The sequence below is a fragment of the Callithrix jacchus genome, chromosome 7 (assembly GCF_049354715.1).
Source record: "Callithrix jacchus isolate 240 chromosome 7, calJac240_pri, whole genome shotgun sequence".
NCBI lineage: Eukaryota > Metazoa > Chordata > Mammalia > Primates > Cebidae > Callithrix > Callithrix jacchus.
The window spans coordinates 40,252,328-40,268,824 of record NC_133508.1 but is presented as its reverse complement, the minus strand read 5'-3'; the positions used below and the strand labels follow the sequence as shown (position 1 = coordinate 40,268,824).

Below are 16,497 nucleotides of genomic sequence, written 5' to 3'. Positions count from 1 at the left end.
GAGGGGCACAGAGCCTGCCTCTGAAGATGTGTCCACAGCCTGTGGACAGCTGGGGGACACTGGTGAGGCCCTGTCTGGGGAGCCAAGTGCTGAGCTGAAGAGTCTGCATGGGCATCAGGCCCTGCAGCCCTCACCCAGTGGACCCTGTCCTCGGGACATCCTGTGCTGCCTGGCATGTGCGCTGCACTGCTCATGGCTGCCCAGGGCTGGCGCCACCTCCCCCCGCGCCCTCAGCACTTCGCTGAGCCCAGGGCCCCAGGGCCAGAACTCACTCTTGACTTAGCTGAAGCGGTCATGTGTAAAATGGGGGACAGTGGGAGAGCGGGGGACCTGGGCACCATCTGCATCCTCCGAGGCCCTGGCCACTGTCCTTCACCCGTATGCAACACTGAGTGCCACGAAGTGGGCCTGGGATGCAGAGCACAGAAGGGCGCTGTCCTTGCCCACAAGAAGGTTTTAGCCAGCACTTCCCAAAGTGGGGGCCACTCCCTGCGGCGCTTTCCAGGGGCCCAAGGCTGTGGCACTGTTGGTCAAAATGGCAGAACCTCTTGAGTCATCACAGGCACTGTTAACACAGTGCCTGTGGGCCAGGCCTGGTTTCCCCGACATGCTGATCCAGGTGACATTACCGCCACGTGCGCACTGGAGCACTCGGAGGCTCAGGGATGCCTGGGACCTGCTGGAGCCCTCGGCTTGCTGGTCGGCTGGCTGGTCTGGGTGTGAGCTCAGGTGAGGGTGGGGCCTGTGTGAGGGCCAGACATCAGGGGCCTGGTGCTCCCAAGGGCAGCCAGGGGCCCCTTCATGCAGGTCCCACCCTTAGTCACCCGCGGCACCTGCCCACAGCCTGCTACTCAGAGGCTGCAGCCTCCAGGCTCAGGCCAGGCCGTCCAGGGAGCCCACCCCTCGCCTCCTGCTTCTGCCTCTGTGTGGATGCCCCCTTCCCCATCCTCACCCTCCCCATCAGCAGCAGATACAGACCCAGCAACTGTCTCGGCCACCACCCCTGGGCTGCCCTTCCTGAGAGCAGGGTCTTCCCCCGACCAGGCTCCTGGCACTGCCCTCGGCCCCTCAGGGAGTCCCCACTCGTCCTGCATTCCTGCTTACAAAGTTGAAGCGCAGTCCAGGACCCTGCCAGAGACCCCTGCCAGCGCCCTGCCCTCCCCAGGCCCAGGGCCTGGCCTCTCCTCCCAGCATCCCTTCCTCCCAGTCATCCCTCCCTGCCAGGGCTGGCTGCCTTCCCAGGAATGGGCAATGAGCTGACCAATGGCCGGCCTGGGCCCAGTGAGGTGCAGCTGTGCCAGGCCATGCTGCTGGCGGGGCACAGGTCCCCATGCCAGGCACTCCTTGGCACTGTGTTTGGAGGGGTGGCTCCCTCTAGGCTGGGGGCACTGCCCTGAGGACCCGTGCTGTCACCCAGGCCCCAAGTGCTGCCCAGAGGCCCTTGCCATAACCTCCCTGAAGCCCTTGCCCCTCTTGGGGTTGGGTCCCCTTCCAGGAGTGGAACAGGGCTGGGCCTGCCGCAGTGTGGGGGCCTGGGCAGCAGGGGGAGGGGAAGCCCAGGGTGGCGCTGGGACTCCAACAGGGAAGGGAGGAAGGGCAGGGGTGGCTGCAGACACTAGGTCCAGCCCCGCCTCAGGGCCATCATCAGTGAAGCATCTGCCCGGGGCCACGCTTGGAGGGCAGCTGACATTGGAGGAGCTGGCACTGCCTTTACCCACCCATCCCATCAAGGTCCCAGAGCTGCTCCCGGGGGTCCTGGGTGACTTAGAGAGGCCCCTTCCTCTGACATCACGGCTGGCGCCTGCTGGTGGGGGTGTGGGGTGGGCCAGTTACCCGCACAGCCACCGCAGATCCAGCCATATGTGGCACCACCTGGCCTTTGCTCCCTCCCAGGTTCTACCCACCCCCTGCCAGTGTGGGGGCCCTAGGTTGCAAAGGCTCCACGCCCCTCTCTCCTCAAGGCAGGGCCGGGATGGCTCTTCGTAAGCCTGAGCTGCACTTGGCTTCCCGAGCAGGCCCCTCCCGCCCCTGCCGTCATTTCTGGCAGGCCCTCTGCGTGAGCTCACGCGTTACATAAGGCATGCAAGCTATGTCTTGGGGGAAGGAGCTCCCCCTACAAAGGCCTCTATGTCCCCTCACCCTCTCCAGCCTTGAGCCACCACAAGACAAGGGAGGCCTGGGCGTGAGAGGGGAGGCCTGGGCATGAGAGGTGAGACCCGTGCCCAATCCCCCTGCCACCCTGAGAACAATGGTGTGTGCCAGAGAGAAGGGATGGTGGCTCTTTGAAGATATTCCAGGATTTAGCACCCAGGGAGTGGCAGTGGGCAGACCCAGCCCAGCAGCCTCCACGTGAAAAAGGAAAGGGTCCCCCGCCTGCTCAGGAGAACCTTAGTTGCTGTGGTGGGCAGTTGCCTGCCCCCCAAGAGCCACCCTCAGGCCCCCCCAGAACAGTCACTCTCCCCGGATGAGGCTTCCCTTCTCGGGGCTGGGAAATCACTGGCTCCCTCCTGTTCCGGGTGCTCTTGGACCATCTGAGGGCTCCTGGGTCATTCTTGGGCCCTGAACCCAAGATAGTTCTGCCCAGGCTTGCGAGGCCGGGAGGAAGAAGCTGGGCAAGGCCCCCCGTCCCCCTGTGAAGCATGGGGGAGAGGAGCCCCCAAAGAGGCTGAGAGCCAAGATGAGGCAGTGTTTCTTGGAGGTGGCACTGGGTGGGGAGCCCCTCACAGCCGCAGGGGTTCTTGGAGGACTCTGCCATCTGGGGAGAGGGGCCCAGAGCCCCTGGGCCCCCTGCTGCCTGCCTGTGGCCTGGGACTTAGGGGGACCCATGAGGACACTGGGACCAACAGAGGACGCAGCTGAAGGCAGGTGCAGACAGTGTGTGCCGGCATCTCCGGGCCCAGAGGAGCAGGACAGCCACCTCCTGGCCTGGAGGAACAGGAGGGCGGGAGGCCTTTCTCAGGCAGCCGTCCCTTTCCTCCTCCAAAACCAGGGCAGGAAAAGAGTGTTCAGCCCAGGCCGAGAAAACCCAGCTCTGTGCCCTCCTGCCCCGCCAGAGGCCGCCTGGAGGCCCAGAGTTCCGGCCTGGACAAGGCCTAGGCTGAGCGGCTCACAGGCCACGGACGCTTCCCCTTTTCCTCTGAGGAAGGAAAAGGCCCTGCAGAGCAGCCCTCGGGCTAAGGCTCTGGTGCCCAGGCAAAGGCAGGCAGCATGCTTGCAGACGCCTCCTGCTGGGAGCCTGCCACGCCCGTCACACCCTGTGTGGGGACAAAGCTCCCGGTGGCTGTGGCCGGGACACGCAGCGTGCGGGTGGCTTCGAGCCAGCAGCCCCAAGCGGCCCCGCCCGCTAGACTCGCAGCCTGGGCCCTCTGTCCTCCCGGGCGATGAGAACTTGTATGCCTCGCTTTTCAGAGACTCGGCTTCTTGGAACTGACACCCTCTTGGGTTTGCTATTTTTACCCACCCTGAGCCTTCCGGTCTCCATGGCGACGCCTCCAAACAGCAGATTCCAGGCGGCAATGACGTCATCTCTCCCTTTCCTGCCGCCCAGGCCTCTGAGGCACTGCTGCCTGGGGCTGGGGGTTGGGGGGCTGCAGGGCTTCCCTGGCCCCCTCCCATACCTGCCTCGTGCTCCCCCAAGCAGAGACCCCAAGCCTGTGGGCCCCGGCTGGGGCTCTCCTGACTGTGGCCTGCCCGTCTGTCCTCAGAGTCAGTGTCCTTCCTTTTCTCTGCCCCTTGGAGCAGTTCTGCAGGAGCCCTCCAGCAGGCCGGCGGATTCAAGGCAAAAGACAGCCACCCTCCTGCTCCGGATCCTGGGGAGGAGGGTGCAAGCTGGCGCTGAGACAGCAACCCGCCTGTCTGGGAAGTCCCCTGCGGCCCCTGAATTGGAAACTTGCTCTCAGCTGGGCTCGGTGGCTCATGTCTGTAATCCCAGCACTTTGGGAGGCCGAGCCAGGTGGATCACCGGAGGTCAGGAGTTTGAGACCAGCCTGGCCAACATGATGAAACCCCGTTTCTAATAAAAATACAAATATTAGCCAGGCAGGGTGGTGGGCACCTGTAATCCCAGCTACTCGGGAGGCTGAGGCAAAGAATTGCTTGAACCCGAGAAACAGAGTTTACAGTCAGCCGAGATGGCACCACTGCACTCCAGCCTGGACAAGAGGGAAACTCCATCTCAAAAAAAAAAAGGAACTTGCTCCCAGGAGAGGCAGTGACCATGGTGGCAGGGGCCCAAGGAGCCCACAGAGTCCAGAGCAGCGTATGGCCTATAGCACGGCCTGCCAGGCGCCTGCCGTGGTGCCCACGGGCATCCAGCCCCTGAGAGTGAGGCTGTCAGAATGCCCTGGCCCCAGGTAGCACAGCTCCAGAGTTCCAGCGTGGGCAAGGCAGGCGCTGCAGGGTCCGCCCCCACTCCCCGGTCCCAACCAGGCACCTGGGATGGAGGGCAGTCCCTATGCCAATGGCCAGGTCCCCCACAGCCGTTGCCAGCTTGTGTCCCTGTCTGGGACCACACTTTTCCTGCTGTCTGCCCTTGGCCCAAACCAAGGATGGGGACACCAGGGACTGGACGGCCACTGCTGACCGGAGTGGCTGGGGGAGGCTGCCCATTCCCAGCGTCACCCTGCAGGAGAAGGGCCACAGCCCTGGTGCACAAGCATGCTTTGCTGTGGATAGACACCCACAGAAGTGCCAGAAGGCTTGGCAGTGCCTTGCGAGAGGGACGGGTGCTGCCTAGAAAGTCCCACAGTTCCCAGAGGCCAGGAGGAGCCCGAGGAGCTGCCCCACATGGCCCGTGGGGTCCGCCACCTTGCTGGAGGGTGCTGGGGTCCCACTGCCTAAGCAGGGCCTGTGACTCAATCAGCCTCGCCCCCATTGCAGGAGTGGAGGGAGGAGGGTAGGGTCTGGGGCAGGGGAGGCAGCAGGCAGGGCTGTGCAGCGCTGTGGCTCCCAGTACAGGCTGAGTGACGGTCACAGCCGCCCTCTGTCCCACCAGAACCCAGATGGGAAAAGAGAACCCTCAGCAGGTCTCCCACGGGCTGGTGTCAATGCTCCCAGAAATGAAATGGAAAGAAGGTGGTTTTGAGGCTCACTTTCCTGCCCTTCCGCTCGATTTCAGGGGTGAAGTCCCAACTCGCCTCTGTCTGACACAGGCAGGCACACTCGTGTCCAGGCACGAGGCAGGCGGGGGAGCCACCCGTCTCCAGAGCCCCCGAAGACCCTGTCACAGACCAGGTGCCTGGAGAGCACCGCCCCAGGGTGCTAGGCAGGGCGTTTCCCACCGGCCCCCCTCCTGGCCCCTCTCCTGGCCCCCACCCTAAGGCTGGGTCCTAGGGTGAGGCGCTGGGAAGTGACCTTTCAAGATGGGGCCCAGTGGGACAGAGGCCTTGTGAGCATCTGGGTGCCCGGGGTGGGTTCTGTGCTCCCTGGAGCAGATGTGGCTGCAGCAGGGATGTGGACACGGTGCACGTCCATGGAAGCACCTCCTTCGACAAGCTCTGTCTGGACAGAAAGCAGGAGGGAGGGTGGGTGGCTAAAGGGTCCTGGGGGTATGAGCAGGGCAGGAGGGAGGCTCACACTGAGGGTGTGAAGTCCTGCACAAGTGGGGTGGCCACACGCCACCAATACCAAGCAGCCCCCTGGACTTTGTACGCCTCGGCCCGCTGCCCTCCTGCTGTCCCTGCCGAGCCCCATGGGAGGCCTCTGGCTTGAGCTCTGGTCAGCCAGGTGGGTCCTGCCTGACAAGGTCTGGTGGGTGCAGCCAGGGGGCTGGGCCCTGATGGCTGCTGGGTGGGTGGGTGTGGAACTGCTTTCTTCCATGGAGTTGACTGTGTGTCCCTACAGCAAGCACACAGACACACTGGAAGGAGCGCCTGTTCTAGAGGGCTGGCAGCTTCCTAGGAGAGCAGAAAAAGTCAAGTTTCCAAATGTTGTCTGTGGGACAGGGCGTCCATGTTCCTAAAAGGAATAGCCCAGGGTAAGCTGGGAGGTGCTGAGTGGGAGGAGGACTTCCCATGAGGCCCATCTCAGCAGCCCTAAAATGGGTGAGGGATGGGCATTCGGGGCCGGGGCCAGCAGAGCAAAGGCCCGGTGGCAGGAGGGTGCTTGGGTCCCTGCCAGACACGTGCAGCGGGTGGAGGACAGAGTGGCACGACAGGACACAAGGGGTGGCATGGCAGAGGGTGGGCAACATGAAGGCAGCACGGGGACACTGTGCCTGTTTGCTGTTGACATCCAGCTTTGCTCCCCTGGGGGACCAGGCCTGGGGGGTTCTTGACAGGTGAGGGTGGAGCAGCTGCTGGGTGTGGTGAGTGGGGGCTGGGCTCGCTGCCTCCCCCGACTGTGGGGTCTCCCCGAGGTGCTTGAGCCCATGACCCCCCATCCCTCCACTTCCCTACTGGGAAAACTGAGGGCCAGATAAGAGGAATCGATTCAAAACAGATGAGGTTGTTTTTTTTCTGAACATTTTGTTCCCAGTCCTACCCCTCGCCTGGCACTGAGCTGGAGTGAGCGGCTGAGGGGAAGGCCCTCGCCTGGCCTGGCCCAAGCCCCTCTGGGGCCCCAGCTGGCTCCTCCTAAGCCTGCCTAGGGACCTGCTGCCCACAGGCCTGCCCACTCTGGCCGAGCACGGAGGTTACATAAACAGGCACATTTGTGACTTCAAAGGGCGAGGTGAGAGGCTGGAGGGACCCAGGTATGGGCTCAGGATGCTGGGGCCACCTGCACCACCAGCTGCCCCCTAGATGCTGCAAGGAGGGTCCTGGCAATCCCCCCTGCCAGCACCTTCCACAGGCAGGTCCACCTCCAGGCCGGGCGCTGCCCGGCGGGCTCTTGTCGCCATGAGTAATATTTAACTTGGAAGGGCCTGTGGACAACTGTAGGGGAGAAATTAACAAGATTGCAGTCTGCTTGCCAGGAGGGGGGCAGAGAGAGGACGGGAGGGAGAGAGGGTAAAGTTGAGAGGAAGAAGGAGGCAGAAGGCAGGTGGGGGGACGTGTGCTCCAGGGAGGCAGGGCTCAGAGGACCCGCTGGGCCTCGGACCCAGAGCCATGGTCTGTGTGCCATCAAGACCCCAGACTCCCATGAAGCTCAGGCCCAGGGCCAGGCAGCCATCGTGCCCAGGAGTGGGAGCTCTGAGGCTGACTGGATGGCAGACACCTCCCAGGCATGGGGCTGAGCCCCCAAGCCTCAGTTTCCCCTGCAGGAAATACCCTGCATCCAAGAGGGGCCTTGGTGTCCAGCCCTGGGGTAGAAACCACCACACACACGTGTGCACACACACGTACACACACATGCACACACATGCTCACATGCCTACACACATGCCCGCGCGCACGCGCACACACACACACACACACACACACACACACACACACAGACAGGCTGTTAGCAAAACGGCCCCGCCTGAATTGCTGAGGCCTCAACCCAAGGCCGGAAAAGCCCATGACGCTGGAGCAGGGATGAGGTCCCAGCCCAGCAGGCTGGGGGAGGGCGGTCACACTGAGCCGGGACGGAGCTCTCCCTGAAGAGAGGCCTCCAGCAGCAAAAACCTTGGCCTTCTGTGGGGTCAGCGCCCGCAGGGCTGAGCACCATGTGCCTGGCTGGGTAGTGCTCCTGCCAGGGTCCCCTTCTCCACTGCAGGAAACACAGCCACTCCTGTGGCAGTATCTGCTCTGCTGGGCATCTCCAGCACCTGCCAGCCACGCAGCGTGTGCCCCCAAAACAGGGAGTTTCCAGTTCGAGAGTGGGAGTCTGGGCCCGGGTGGGGCAGAGGTGGAGCGGGCGTCGGGGAAGGACAGTGCTGCGCCAGGGATCAAGAGCACCGGCTTTTCTCCTCCCTCCATCTCCGACCACCCAGACCACCTGGGGGCAGCTCCCTGACCCTGAGGGCCCAGTGTTCTCACCTAGGAAAAAGGAGAGCGACTCTCACTGTCTTCAGCCTCTTCCAGCTCCAGCTATCTATCAGACCAGGCCTGAGAAGGCTGGTGGAGGGGAGGGGGGATGGTCCTCTTCTGAAGGGTCAAAGGGACAAGACGCCCTGGATGCACAGGCCATGTGGGCCTGCCCAGCTCTGCCCCCACCAGGACCCAACTCTGCCAGCAGCCCAGGAGCCTGTGGCCCCAGCTCCATTGGGCCAGGCAGAACATCATACCCGTCCCTCACTGGCCCAGCCCTCACTAGCCCCCAACTCACCTCCATTCCAAAATACGGCACCTCTCTCTTTCCAATCAATTTTTTTGCACAAATGTGGACTTTGACAGGAAACCGTGCACTGCTCCCCTGACCTTGCTGTGTTTGAGTCTGCCCCTGGGCAAGAGTCTCCCTTCCTCCTGGATGCAGTGCAGGTCACTGATCTGAGGCAGGGCAGAAGCTGGCTGCACGCAGAGCTGCGGCTCCTGGGCAAGGGTCCTGGGCCCTCGATCTCAGCATCACACTCACCCCACGGAAGGTGCTCAAATTGACCTTTTCACACTTCTGGGCTCCCTGCAACTGTCCTTTCACTGGAGTTAAACAACTTCATTTTAGAGCTCCTGGCCCAGGCCTTCTGTCACAGCTTTCCAACCCATCAGCCCACGACTCAGGCTGAACACAAGCAGACTGGAACAGGGCGCCTGGTGGCAAAGGTGGGGACAGCCAGGCCACTCCTTCCAAAAGGTGCCTCTGACGGGGGCTGTGCGGGGCTGCAGGAGACACACGGGGGACCCAGGGTCATGCGGGAGAGTCCTGTGGCCTCTATTCCTCCTTTACACTTTATTTCTCAAGGGGAAAATCGACGCTTGCTACATTTGCAGACAGGTCTTTGAGCACCGACAAGGAAGGGTGCCCAAGCTGTGGGAACGCGATGACAGAGCCCAATGCAGGGACGCCCCTCTCCTGCCAGGGCCTTGATTGGCAGGGCGCCTGCGGGCCGAGCCCAGGGGTCCCCACCCCTGCCGTGAGCCCGGCTCTCAGGTCAGACTGAAAAGGAACGGGACCTTAGGCTACAGACAGGTGCGGCGGGGCCTGGGGTCTCCAGTGCCCTTCCCCGCGTCCCCCGCGCCTCGCTGGCGGTCTGGGCACCGTGGTGGAGGGACTCCTGCGCACACAGAGCAGCGCGACTCAGCCTTTCAGCCTCCGGGCGCGCCACTGAGGCCTGCGGCGCAGCGGGACACCCGCAGAACGCCCGGCCCGGGACGAGGGAGAACACTGTGAGGCGACGCGCTCGTGGCTTGCACGTGGAGGCCCCGCTAAAACGAAGCAAGCTCGACTTTGGAAACTAGCTCCAGTCGCCCCTCTGCCGTCCGCAGGCGGCGACTGCACGCTCAGAGCCACCCGCGCGCTTCCCGCGCCTCCTGGACTGCCGCCCCGGAGGTCGCCGAGCGAGCTGCGCGCGCGCGCGGGGCGGGGCCCGTGGACCTGCAGGAAATTGGAGCGGCGAGGTAGCTCGGATGGGCCTACCCCTGGGGGGCTCACGGGCGCAGCGACCCCAGCGGAGCGCCGGGACAGGACCAGGGTGGGGCGGGGCGGGACCATGAGGGGCGGGGCTTAGTTGTGTGGGTGGTGCCTGGGCGGGGCGGTGAGTGGGCGGTGCCTAGGGAGGGTGGAGCTGGGGGCGGGGCATGGGAAGGTCAAGGAGGAGGAGCGGGGTCGGGGTATGGGGGCGCCCAGAGAGAGGGGCAGGGCTTTGAGGGGCCGTTGTGGGGAGCCCGGAGGAAAGGGCAGGGATTGAGGGGCAGGGAGTGGACGGTGTCTGGGAGGAGGGTGGACCTGGGAGGGGCGGGGCATGGGAAGCGCCAGAAGGAGGAGCGGGGGCGGGGCGTGTGGGGGGCCGGAAGGAGGGGCGGGGCTTGAAGGAGCCGGGGAGGGGCGGGGCCTGAGGGTGGGGCGTGGAAGGAGCGTCCGGAAGACGGACTGAGGCTGGAGAGCTGGCGCGGGTCTGAGGTGGGGTGAGCTGGCAGCGCGGGAAACCACAGGCGGCGGCTGGCTGAGGCTGCAGCTAAGCGCTGATTTCCCCAGGACCCCGCAGTCCGTCATCCGCTAGTCCCGAAAGCGCTGAGCAGTGGGGCGGTGGGAGGGAGTCCGGTGGCTGACGTCCTGCGGGTTCTCCGGCTCCTGGGCGCTCGGCGGCAGGCGGGGGCCCAGAACAGGCCACGGGCTGTAAGCTGTGACCGGCCTTGGGGTTCCAGGCTGAAGCCCAGAGGGACCCGGATGTCCAAGGCTCGCCCCACGTGGCCTGGAGGCTTTTTCCTGGCCCTCCCAACCCCTCAGCCAAAGACTTTCCTTATGTGGGGAAGGGAGGTCACTATTTGGGGGAACTGACCGTCCCCAAGGCATGTCCCAGAGGGAACAAATCCCTCTGAGGAGACACAGAGGATTCCCAGGCGGCCTCTGAATGCACCTCCATTTAGAATGTGCCAGGCAGGGGCCGCGCGATGTGGCTCACGCCTGTAATCTCAGCACTTTGGGAAGCCGAGGGAGGCGGATCACCTGAGGTCAGGAGTTCAAGACCAGCCTGGCCAACATGGTGAAACCCCATCTTTTTTTTAAAAAAAAAAGGGAAAAAAATATTAGAATGTGCCAGGCCAGCAGACCACAGACAGCCCAGGCCTGGCTCACGATGCTGGTGGAACAAGCAGCCAGGCGCCTGGGCCTTGGGACACCAGCAGGACACTGGTTGCACACGCAGGCTGCAGAGCTGGTGACTATGAGCAGTGCAGCCGCTGGGGGTTTGCTGGGGGGGCCATCTGTGAGGGTCTGTGGAGACCAGCAAGGGGCTTTCACAGCCTGGAGGCACATGGGGACCCGAGATGGTGGGAGCCGACGTCACCAGCTGCCCAGGTTTGAGCTGGTCTCCCAGGCTGGAGGGACTGGCTCTGGCTGCTTGGAGAGCCAGGCACTTACTTCACTCCTGGCCCCAACCCCCCATGGGAGGGGGCTGCAGTGAGCTGAGCTCATGCCTTTACACTCCGGCTTGGGTAATGGAGGGAGACCATCTCAATATATACATAAAAATACAGAGGTGTCGAGGCTCGCTTGAGCCCAGGAGGCGGAGGTTGCAGTGAATCAAGATCTCTGGGTGGCAGCGTAGGAAAGCTCACATCCAGCTTGGCCGCTCAGCCATGACAAGCGGACAGATGCCCTGGGCCTCAGTTGGCCCATCTGTAAGTGGGACCAAGCGACAGCACCTCCATCACAAGTCTGGGTGTGGGGTGAGCAGGCCAGCCCCTGGAGGCAAGTGGTGTGGTGCACTGAGGCCTGAGGCCGGGCTCCATTTGAGGCAGCTCAGAGAGGACCGGCCCAGCTCCTGGCCCCAGCCTGGCATCTCCCCACTGCTCAGGCCCCAGGCGCAGCTGCATCCTGGAGTCATTCTGAGAAATCCGGGAACTGCCCACCTCCACCCCAGGCAGGGGGTACCAGCCAGCCCCAGAGCTGCCCACCTTCCCTGACAGGTACACAGGTCAACCCTAGAGCGAGAACCCTCGTGTGCTGGACTGAGCTGGAGCAGCAGGGCGTCCTGCTCAGGTGAGGCAGCCAGGAACAGTCAGTGCAGGTGTGCCCAGGGCTGGGCGGGGCAGCCACGGGAGGGCGCTGACTGCGGAGGGGTGTCCGGAGGGCCTGCCCCAGCATGGAGAAGCCTATGGGGAAGAAGGAGGCAGGAGCGGGGGTGGGGCTGGTCTTGGCGGCAACTCTCCAGCGTGTCCTGATCCTAGCTGTGCCTTGGCCCCACCTGGGCTGCAGGCAAAGGGCCTGTTCAGAGATTCTGCTGGGCATCAGGCCACTGAGTCCAGTGGCCAGAAAGTTCCCTGGGGCCTCAGGACACTGGGCTGCCCTCTGGCCCAAGGGAAGGTTGCCAGGCCATGGGCAGGGGGAGAAGCAGAAGGCGGGTGGGAGGGGGAGGAAAGTCTCAACCAGTGTCCTGCTCCATTGTCCAGTCACCAGCTAGCTGGGAGGACGGCTCCCAACACAGGATGGACCCAGGGAGGAGGATGGACCTTCACGTCACACCTCCCTCACACCACACAATTGGAAATTGCTCACACAGAAATGGGGGTATATGCTACTTTAGGAGGCCAAGGCAGGAGGACTGCTTGAGGCCAGGAGTTTGATGAGACCAGCCCGGACAATATAGCAAGACCCTGTCTCTACAAAAAATAAAAGCAGCTGGGGCCCCGGTGCGGTGGCTTACACTTGTAATCCTAACACTTTGGGAGGCCAAGGCAAGAGGATTGCTTGAGCTTAAGAGTTCAAGACCAACTTGGCAAAACCCTGTCTCTACAAAAAAAAAAAAATACAAAAATACAAAAAATAGCCAGGTGTGGTGGCTTGTGCCTGTAGTCCCAGCTACTTGGGAGGCTGAAGTGGGAGGACTGTCCGAGCCAGGGCGGCAGAAGTTGCATTGAGCCGAGATTGTGCCACTACACTCCAGCTTGGGCAATAAATAAATAAAATAAAAATAAAGAGGTGTGGAGGCTCGCTTGAGCCCAGGAGACGGAGGTTGCAGTGAATCGAGATCTGGCCACTGCACTCATGCCTGGGTGACAGAGCAAGACCGTCTCTAAAACCAAAACAGAAACAGAAATACTGTTATTGACTGTGACCCAGCCGGGGCTTGCGTTGATGGGGTCCAGGTGGCATATACGGAGGGTACAGCTGGGAGGAACAGAGGCCACCTCCTCCACAGCACCTGGTAGGGGAGAGGAGCCCTGGGCCAAGGCCACGCAGTGCTGGAATTGCCGATGGCCCGGAATCTGCACAGGGGTCTCCTGGAGCCCGGTTCTCTCAACAGTCCCTGAGGGAGCACATGAGGGAAAAGAGAAACAGAAAACTGTGCCCATTTTTGGGCTGTATCTTTCAGGTCACTTTCTCTCTCTTTTTTTTGAGTTGGAGTCTCACTCTCACCCAGGCTGCAGTGCAGTGGTGCGATCTTGGCTCTGTCTGCTGGGTTCAAGTGATTCTCCTGCCTCAGCCTCCCGAGTAGCTGGGACTACACAGAGGTGCGCGCTGCTATGCCCGGCTAATTTGTGTACTTTTTGGTAGAGGCGGGGTTTCACTGTATTGGTCAGGTTGGTCTGGAACTCCTGACTCGAGGTGATCCACCCACCTCGGCCTCCCAAAGTGATGGGATTACAGGTGTGAGCCACTGTGCCAGGCCTCAAGTCACTTTCTCTAAAAGTCAGCAGTTCTACCAGATGAACAGACAGGACCGAAGCCCCTGGCGGTGCCTTCTCGCTCCCTGCCTGCGGGTGTCTCAGTCCTCCCGGGCTGTACAGAGGCTGCTCACCGTGTGTGTCCCTGACCCTCTAGGGGATGTGCAGGGCCTGGGCTACCCACTGGCCTTATTTTGAAATGCTGGGGCAGTGAGGGAGGCATCGGACGGAGCCACCCCATGGCTCCCCTGTGAAGGTCTGCACATCATTCAGAAAGTCGAAGTGAACAAAGCAGGGTTGGAGCTCACAGCACACGGCTGGCCACGCTGCCCACGCAGCACACCAAGCAGTTTCCTACGCCAAGTGGAGATCTGTGCCCTGCAGGCCAGCTGCGTGCTGGAGGGTACAGGGACCAGCCACCATCTCAGGGCATCAAGGGCTGTTCCCAGCCAGTAGATTTCCCACAAAAGGTGCTGAACGAGGGGCGGGAAAGATGATTCCGCAGAGCCAAGAAGCCAGACCTTCACTGGGGACTCTGAGGGGGCCCTGGCCACCCCCTCCACCTGCAGAGGTTTTCAACACCTCCTCCTCTGAGGGCTCTTTCCAGCTCTTCACCCACGGAAGCCACTTCCTCAGCTCTGGGCATGGTGGACAGGAGACCTAGGGCGCCCCGCCCAGAGCTGGGCTTCCAGTCTTCAAGCTGAACTTGGTGCGAGACGGCTGGGAAAGCCGGAAGCCTTCTGTGTGTCTCCTGGGGCTGCTGTGAAAAACGACCACACACTGGGAGCCTAAAACGACAATTATTCTCTGACAGCTGAGGCTGCCAAAGTCCAGAATCAGTGTCTGGGAGGGCTGCACTCCCTCTCAAGGCTCGGGGGTGGCTCCTTCCAGCCCCTTCCAGCCTGGGTGGGCCCCTGGCATTCCTTGGCTTGTGGCTGCACCAACCCCAAGCCTCCTCCCCGTGTCTGTGTGTGCAAATTTTCCTTTCCTTTTTTTTGAGATGGAGTCTTGCGCTTGTTGCCCAGGCTGGAGCTCGACGGCGCAGTCTCTGCTCACTGCATCCTTCACCTCCAGGTTTCAAGTGAGTCTCCTGCCTCAGCCTCCCAAGTAGCTGGGACTACAGGTACACACTACCATGCCTGGCTAATTTTGTATTCTTTGTAAAGATGGAGTTTCACTATGTCAGTCAGGCTGGTCTCGAACTCCTGACTTCACGTGATCCTCCCACCTCAGCCTCCCAAAGTGCTGGGCATGAGCCACTGCGCCCGGCCAATTTTCCTTTTTTTCATAGAACACTGATCACACTGCATCCAAGGCCACCCCTAACCCAGTGTGGCCTCAAGCTGATTTGATTACATGGGTGCAGATCCTGCTTCCAGTCAAGGCCACTTTCTCAGGTACTGGTGGGCATGAGTCTCTGGAGACACCATGCAGCCCTGGCACTCCGCCAGCTTGGTGTCTGTGACTGATTTTCCCCAGAAGACAGGTGCCCTGAGAGGTCTCCACTCCCTGGCTGGCTCCTTGGTGCCAAGCACTCCTCCAGGCTTCCTAGGGAACAGAGCACACAGGACCGTCCTCCTGGGAAGACCAGCCAGCATTTATGCTCACAACTCTGGAGCAGGACAGTGGGGTGGAGCGAGCAGCCTGGGCTGGGCTCAGGAGGGGACAGGGAAGGTCAGAGCAGGGTCTAGGGCCAATAAAAGCCCACCCCTGGGTGGGGGCTGAGGAGGGCAGGGGGTTGAGCCTCAAGGATGGAGAACAGGCTGTGGGAGGCATTAGCAGGAGAGGCAGGTTCTCTGGGTGCTTGAGGGGTGTTGGGGACCTCAAGAGAGGGTGGCTGGCCCTCTCTGGTCAGGGACGCTGGCCCAGAGACAGGCCATGGCTGGGTGAGGGTTCAGAAACAGGACTGCTGTCTCTCCTGGGCCAGGCCCCTCCTCAGCTGCCCCTGGCTATCTGGCTCTCGAGGGTGAAGGCAGGCCTGTGCCATGACCACACCACTGAGGCTGTGAGGAGTTTGTGGGTACCCACGGGCACCAAGGCATACTCCTACTCCCACGCCCCCATGTGTGGGCCCGAGCACCCACCCAGCTGCCCCATGGATCCTGCAACATTTCCCAGGCAATGGTCTCAACACAGCCTGTCTGCCTGGCACTCCCATACCCCATAAATGCTGCCACATCTGACTGGGTAGGCGTGTCTCCCTGGCACCCCCAGGCTGGCAGGTGTAGGGGAGCACAACCCACTGCCTGGCTGCATCAGAAGGCTGCCCCGGCCTTTGGCCATCGTTGCCAGCAGGTGAGCACTGCCAGGGCACCTTGTGTGGGTGCTGTGCCATTTTGCCACGTGGTAGGGTGAAGGCAGCCCAGTGCCTGAGCATGTGCCCAGGCTGCCTCCTGGCCGCAGGTCTCACTTGGAAATTAGGAGGGGGCACTGCCGCCAACTGCCCAGGCCTGCAGCCTCAGGGCCATCACTGCTGTGTTAACCTGATTTGCAGGTGTCAGTGCTGAGCAGAGACTCTGAGGATGCCAGTGGCTGGGACACTTGTTCCTTCAAGGTGGAAGGAGTGAGAGAGGGCTGGCTCCCTACTTTTGGCCAGCAGAACTTACCTGGCTTCTGAAACCAGCTCCATGGGCTGGGGCCTGATTCATTATCCATAGATGCATCCTTTTATGTCACAGAGGATAAGGGTCTCCCAGCCCATGGGTCTGCAGGTGTGGGAGTAGGAGGGAGGCAGCTTCCAGGCCCCCACCCACTTGAGCGCCTTCCGCTCTGCCTGGGGCACAAACTCCCATGCTGAAACAGTCTTTGGTAAACGTGAATTTGCATGTGTCAGTGCCAGCCAGAAATTATTTTCCAATAAAGCGAAACTCCCTGTCACCACAGCAGCAGATGGCTTGGACGAAGTGAGCCTCCTCGTCAAGTTCAATCTTGAAACTTCAGCAGCACCACGGTGTCGTGCTGGTAACTCGGAGATGGGCAGGATAAGGTGTGTTTGTTTGAGGTGAATGTGCTCACTTGTCTTGAGAGTCTTGAGTGGCTGGGCCCTGTCTAGGCTGTGGGCTGACAGACAGCTGTCGGGAAGGCTGTCTGGCGGGAGGGCATTGGGGGCAGGCTTCCTGACAAGCGGAGGCACCCGCCATGTGTCCAGAGCAGAAGTCAACCCCAGTGCCTTTCTGTGTGGACTCATTCCCAGCTGTAGGTCACAGGGGCCTGCCCCGCCACCCCTTCCCCAGTGGTGACCTGGGAGGAGGGGAGATTAATTCAGAGCAGCAGATAACCCGGAGGGGAAGAGCCCCCTGGAGGAAATCTGTGACATGTTGTGCTGTCTCTGCATCCACAAAACACCAGGCCCAGAGGCCCTGACTTCTGCCAC

General features: G+C 61.9%; 1 protein-coding gene and 1 long non-coding RNA gene across 2 annotated transcripts; both read left to right on the top strand.

The window, feature by feature from the left end:
* The first annotated feature begins 2,510 nt into the window (after positions 1 to 2,510).
* LOC103794225 (uncharacterized) lies at positions 2,511 to 3,177 on the top strand. Its single transcript, XM_017975063.4, is given in 3 exon segments — positions 2,511 to 2,703; positions 2,706 to 3,026; positions 3,029 to 3,177. Coding segments are annotated over 3 exon segments (534 nt in total). The 5' UTR covers positions 2,511 to 2,639.
* A 6,686-nt stretch (positions 3,178 to 9,863) lies between these two features.
* On the top strand, positions 9,864 to 16,106 carry LOC118155317 (uncharacterized). Its single transcript, XR_004745663.3, has 3 exons — positions 9,864 to 9,918; positions 11,427 to 11,499; positions 16,008 to 16,106. It is a non-coding gene; the product is annotated as an uncharacterized LOC118155317 (long non-coding RNA).
* The last annotated feature ends 391 nt before the right edge of the window (positions 16,107 to 16,497 follow it).